Source organism: Dreissena polymorpha, chromosome 2 (genome assembly GCF_020536995.1).
Source record: "Dreissena polymorpha isolate Duluth1 chromosome 2, UMN_Dpol_1.0, whole genome shotgun sequence".
Lineage (NCBI taxonomy): Eukaryota > Metazoa > Mollusca > Bivalvia > Myida > Dreissenidae > Dreissena > Dreissena polymorpha.
The window spans coordinates 144,117,169-144,124,197 of NC_068356.1; the positions used below are offsets into that span (position 1 = coordinate 144,117,169).

A 7,029-nucleotide genomic window follows, 5' to 3' on the forward strand; every position below is an offset into this window, starting at 1 on the left:
CATAGCGACACTGCACAAGAGTACAATTCACAAGATGCGGCAGAAAATATGTTGAACAGTTAATCATCGGATATCGATGTACGTAAACTTATTACGATTTTGTGATTGCAATACAGTACACACATTTAAACATTTTATCTAAGATTATATATAGTTCAGATTTTTTTCAAGCTCTAGTATCAAACTGTAATTAAGACATGCGTTCTGGTAAGTGTTATGTTACACTTACACATTTTTTATGGATGTAGTTCACCAACAACAAATTATGATGTTGTGATATTTTCATATTTTTATATGATCTCACACACAGGAAAACAACTGTATTTTACAGGATAGTGACAATGACAAAGACTATATTCCGGAAGAAGGCGATGCATCGTCAGATGAGTCGGTAGTTGTCGAACTCATACCAAACATTCAAAGATTTCAAAAGAAGACAGCGTCAACACTACCTCCTGTTGAATTCTTGCAATCTCGTTAACGTGACGAATCATCCGCAGAGGCACACAAAACCAACATCACCATCGTTCAAACAAATAACAGTGAATACAGACATTACGATAAGAGATTTTATTGCTTTTTTGCGAAAAGGCTCAAACAAAACTAAAAAACATTTGCTTTCGCAGCATAAAAATGAGCAAGATGTGAAAGATCTATTAAAATACGGAAAATTCAGCACAAAATAAAAAAATTGTATGAAAAAAAAGGAACGTTGGGAACCATCTCCAAAATTTTAAAGTAAAGCGAGATGGCCAAGGACAGCTGTTTGTGTCATACACTAAACGTCACAATCAACGCGTAGCTGCAGACGAGTATGGACCTTGTCCTTACTGTTACGGGTATTACCCGACGAAAATCCTGTGGAGCCACAATCAAAAATGTTAGTTTACAAATGCAGCGGGATCAAGAAAACGACGCGCTTTAGAGAGCAGCCTGCTATTACCAACATTAAAAGAAGGAAGCACTATTTTAAGACGAGTAATCGAGTCCATGAGAAACGACGAAATAAGTCGCAAAGTCAAAAGTGATAATACAATCCTTGCATTCGGTGAAAAACTCTGTACAAAAAGGGGCCATGATGAAGAGCAACACAATTATATTAGACAGAAGTTAAGAGAAGTTGGTAGATTGCTGAAAGACATGCGATCTTGTTGAGGCAATGTTGAAAAGTCGTTAAAGAATTTCATGTATCCAGATGCTTTCAAATGTATTACACAATCTTGCAAAAACGTTGCAGGCTTCGACGGAAACACCAATACTTATGCTACACCATCATTAGCCTTAAAGATTGGCACAACGCTTCAGAAATGTCTAAAAATTCTTATTTCGAAAGGAATCGAAACAAACAACCGGGATCTGCAAACAAGGGCTGAGGAGCTTTCCAAACTATTTGAAATTAATTGGACGGATGACGTGTCTTCCAATGCCTTAAGAACACTTCATGAGGCTAAGCAGAACAGTCAGAAAGGACTGTTGCCATTGTCAAATGATGTCAAAGTAATGTCTGAATACTTACGACATGAAGCAGAAACACATGAAAATACCTTACAAGGATCAGCAAGTGATTGCGAGAAAAGGCAAGCATGGCATAAGTTGTCTGAAATTTGCTTGTGTCAAACTATTCTGTTTAATCGAAGACGATCAGGCGAGGTGTCAAAAATGACAGTCGAAGAATATTAAAAAAACAAATTGACAAATGACGATGGAGAATTAGATGGATGTTAAGCAAAACTGGAAAAAGACCTGTGCCGTTATTTTTACCGTACAGAGATTATTGCAAAACGAGGTAGAATAGCTGCAGTACTGTTTCCAAGACAGGTGAAAGAAAATATCGACCTCCTCATACGCAGCAAAAATTCTCTAACAAACTGTTTCAATAGTAAATATATTTTCCCAACAAAATCTGCATCATCGCATATTCGTGGGACAGATGTATTACGTTCGATTACAATTGACTGTGGAGCTGAACATCCGGAAAGGCTTCGTTCTACAAAGTTAAGGAAACATATTGCCACAATGACTCAGCTTTTTAACTTGTCTGACAATGAATTAGACATTCTAGCTAAATTTCTTGGTCACGACATTCGGGTACATAGAGAATTCTACAGATTACCAGATGGAACCATGCAGGTTGCCAAAGTCAGCAAGCTGCTCATGATGATGGAAAGTGGACAAATTACCAGAAATTCTGTCAATTCGCTAGACGATATTAATGTTGACGACGAATGTATTGAAGGTATGTCGCATTGTCAGTGTTTAATTCATACAGTAAACTTGTATAATGTTAATAATGGGCTCATTACCGAACTTGATAACCTGAAGTGATAAAAAGAATTACAAACATTTTCTGAAATATACTTGTGTTATGCAAGGCAATTCTTTTTTATCGGAGACGACCAGGTAAGGTGGAATGTAAAGTCTACACTCATTTTGTGCTCAGCAAGGTTTACATTGGCTACTTCTAATTTTTCAATTTCAATGCACTAACTGCAAATTTATTTGGTGTGCTTCGGTTGTTTCCATCATTGTTATATTATAAACTATATATAATTTTTGATCTTGTGATTTACACGACAGATGAACAATATTCTTCTGAATCATCAGAAAATGAAAATACTGAAGACCTTGAAACTCTGCTTCCCAGCACCAGTCAACCAAAAATAACAGACAAAGGTATGCATACACATGTGAATGCATTTAAGTTATGTATCTCCAAGTTTCTTATGTTGCTTAGAACATGATTTGCTTACATGTAATTGTTTGATTCATTAGGCAAAATAATGTTTACAAATTTCTCGTGTGACATCGATGTCATTATCAGGTGCCGTAAGTACCTGGACGCTTTTGTCGTAATGTTGCTATGAAAAATTGTACTGAAGAATATATATTTAATATGAGTATCTTACACATGGCAGTTAGCGACGTGTTTTATTATCCGTTTACAGAAAAGAGTACTTCAAATACCAGGAGAACAAAACAAGCAGCCAAAAAGAAATGGAGTGAAAACGAAAAAGGAGCTGTTCACAGACACTTAGATCGTTTTTTTATTATGGTTAAATTACCAGGGAAAAAAGAAATACTTGCATGTATTGAAAGTGAGAATGACCTTCACAACAGAAGTTGGAAAATGTAAAAAAAGACTTTTGCAGAAATTTAATTGAAACAAAAAAGCGACGGGTACTTTTAACTTAAAAAAATATTACACATATAATGCAATTAGGAGAATACGTTAAAGGATGAAGTTGCCACATGTGTTTTGTGAGTTTTCTTGTTCTATATACTCTTTTCGAAAACGATATATGTGTGCTTATTGTATTTGAATGTTTTATTAATACGGTTCAGTCAAAAACGATATTTGTTCATAATCATATCGCCGAACAAATTAGGATTGGTATATAGTTCGGCCAAAGAGTGTTTCTTTGTACTTTCTATTACGAGTTTCTACGAGTTACTCACTATACAAGTAATTTTTACCCCAAACTTGGTGGATATGAATGAATATAGCAAACATGATAACAAATCAATCTAGAAGGCTAAACGTTCAGAGAAGGCACAAAAAAATTCAGTCGGATAAATGGAAACAAACATTTTGTTCAAACATAACAAACAAACACTTTTAGATGTAATAAGATAAATGTAAATAACATAAAAAAACTATTGCTAAACTACTGCTACAATGTGAAGAATACAAATGAATATTTTGTCAATTTTACAAAATTTGTTTTGAATGACAGGTGTCTGACTTGCAGTTGAATACTTAATCGTTATTTTAAAGTAAAAAATTACCAATATGTAAATTATTGCGTAAATATCGCACTAGAATTGATTAAATAATTGTTAAATATAACAATAATTTCCTACACAGACTTTTGTGCATTTGTTTTGCGCGTAGATATTCACATTTACTATCAATTCACATATTTGCTTTGTGTATATAATTGGTATGTTTATATGTTTTTATGTCCCCCACTATAGTAGTGGGGGACATATTGTTTTTGCCCTGTCTGTCTGTTGGTCTGTTGGTCCGTTGGTCTGTTGGTCTGTTGGTCTGTTTGCGCCAACTTTAACATTTTGCAATAACTTTTGCTATGTTGAAGATAGCAACTTCATATTTGGCATGCATATGTATCTCATGAAGCTGCACATTTTGAGTGGTGAAAGGTCAAGGTCAAGGTCATCCTTCAAGGTCAGGATCAAATATATGTGGCCAAAATCGCTCATTTTATGAATACTTTTGCAATATTGAAGATAGCAACTTGATATTTGGCATGCATGTGTATCTCATAGAGCTGCACATTTTGAGTGGTGAAAGGTCAAGGTCATCCTTCAAGGTCAGAGGTCAAATATATGTGGCCCAAATCGCTTATTTTATAAACACTTTAGCAATATTGAAGATAGCAACTTGATATTTGGCATGCATGTGCATCTCATGGAGCTGCACATTTGGAGTGGTGAAAGGTCAAGGTCAAGGTCATCCTTCAAGGTCAGAGGTCAAATATATGTGGCCCAAATCTCTTATTTTATGAATTCTTTTGCAATATTGAAGATAGCAACTTGATATTTGGCATGCATGTGTATCTCATGGAGCTGCACATTTTGAGTGGTGAAAGGTCAAGGTCATCCTTCACAAGGTCAAGGTTATCCTTCAAGGTCAAACATCATATAGGGGGACATTGTGTTTCACAAACGCATCTTGTTCATATCAAAATTGCTTGATCTACAAAAATTCGCGAGTAGTTATGCATTTTTTTCCATGTTTTTATTTGAAGTTTTTAATTCAACGACGATGAAAATTACTAAGATGCCAGATTTAGTTATGTTTTTGTCTCATTTATGGTTAAAGATCAATTAACATACCATTTCCTAGACTAAGATATTGTTAAAACAATGTATCGCGTTTGCGACTGACCTCTTTTATGCATTCTAACATAAGCTATTTACTTGTTTTTTCGAATACTCTGCATATACACACACTTGAACAAGCTGTAGATTACCTAGAACAAAACATATTTGAAACATATATTTATATGTGATATGTAAATGCATGTACAAAGCTAATAATTAATCATGTTATACACTTTGCGATATTATGCTATAATGTCGGTTGTTTAAAGTGATTAATCATTATGTTAACCATGTTATCTGCCATCTGGAATGTAATTAAGTGTTTTGACATGTATGCGAAATTGATCTTGTTCGTCTGGTGCGGTATATTCAGAATTGAGTCACACTGTTATAATTTTCCTGTTGGTACATATTATTTTTAAGTTGGCACCAACAAGGGTCTAACAATTGATCCACATGTGCACTCCCCAGTAAGTATATATACTATAATGTAAGTGATTTAAAATAATATTAAACTAAGTGTTTGGTAAGTGTTTGCTTTGGTACATATTTAATTATTAGCGTTTTTATATAATGATAATGCTGTCAAAGTCAGCGGTGATTATACGTGTATAACAACATTAATTATAACTTTTAAATTGTTTTCAACAAATAATATATGGTTGACACATCGGCATAAATTTTCAGTGCTTAAAATACACTCTTTCTATTATATTTTATGCAAAAATTCGGTACATAATTTGGTTTACATAAAGGTAGTTTGAACAAAATACGCGAATTCAAATCTTGAAAAAAGGTGTTTGGTATAAATGCACGGGAAAACTAAGCGATCGCCAGTGACTATTTTCCTTAAAATATAATCTGTTATTTCGACAGGAAGAATTAAATGTAAGTTCATTATTAACGTTAACCCGTTTTTGGCATTCTCTACTCAAACAAGTGCATACATACTGTATTTTTTAATACAGCACATGTGTAATGGTATCACAGTTGTAGAATTGGAATTCATAAAATATAACAATAAATACTTATCATTATTCAGATTGACCTACCGCCGTAGACTAAGTCACTGGCGCATCAAAATGCATTGTTATCAAGTCGTTTTGCTAGTTTACTAAACTATTTTGTTTCTCAGGCCTCGCCACATTCGTTGTGAAACGTTCATGATTGTTTAAAGTTACAGATTTTATTATTTTTGAAAATTCAATAAATGTATTTAAGACAATTTAAGTGAAGTGGAAGTTGCCATGCGTGTGAATGAATTTTCTGATGTTTACCTGTTTCAGGGGATTAAATGCATGAGTTATTTTATAATGTCAGAATAAGGACAAAGTAAATTTACACTTCTCAATCAAAATGCATATGGGCAGTTCTACTTTTAGGATAAAAAACTTCATAGTACGTTAAAATCGTGAATATTTTTTTCTGATGGAAAAAAGGAATTAAAAAAATAAGCCGCCTCGCCTCTCCTTCATTCGCTTTGACAAATAGCGTGGCCTGAAAAAAAAAACATGATTTTTTAGTTTTAAGAACAAATTGTATTCATTTGTTGATTAATTGCACCATGATTGTTATGGTATAATGCAGCACATGTATGCTTGTAGTCGGCTTATAGCTAATAAAGTCATAAATGTATTGTTTGATTTGCGTTATGTCTCTTATGCTTATTTTTATGTGAATAATATTTGAGTCAATCAAATGAGGCATTTTTGTAGAACTTATATAAGGTCATATAATAAACATATTTAATTTAAATATTGTTTCATACATGTTCAATTTTTGTACTAACTTAAATATTATCCATGAACGTGCACGCCATTGTCCTATTAACAACGGTACCATGATTACACACAATTACCCCTGTTGGTAAACGCAGGTTCCCCGTTGGACATTATTGAAGTTCAACAGTGATAGCGCGCTTAAGTTCCTCTCTTGGTTAACACTATTCCCCTGTTGGCACACATTAAAGTTCCACGGTTGGTACGCACATAGCACCCCTGTTGGTATACACCGTTCCCCAGTTGGAACACATTGAAGTGCCACAGTTGGAACGCACTAAGTTCCCCTGTTGGTATACACCATTCCCCTGTTGGTACACATTGAAGTTCCACAGTTGGTACGCACTTAGTACCCCTGTTGGTATACACCGTTCCCCAGTTGGCACACATCGCAGTTCCTCATTTG

At 34.3% G+C, this 7,029-nt stretch overlaps 1 protein-coding gene across 1 annotated transcript; it reads left to right on the forward strand.

Moving 5' to 3' along the window:
• Nucleotides 1–1,773: 1,773 nt before the first annotated feature.
• Nucleotides 1,774–6,568, forward strand: LOC127869310 (uncharacterized). The gene is made up of 3 exons (XM_052411764.1): nucleotides 1,774–2,236; nucleotides 2,578–2,673; nucleotides 2,946–6,568. The coding sequence occupies exons 1-3, from the start codon at nucleotides 2,017–2,019 to the stop codon at nucleotides 3,131–3,133; spliced, it is 504 nt and encodes a 167-aa protein (XP_052267724.1). The 5' UTR covers nucleotides 1,774–2,016; the 3' UTR covers nucleotides 3,134–6,568.
• The last annotated feature ends 461 nt before the right edge of the window (nucleotides 6,569–7,029 follow it).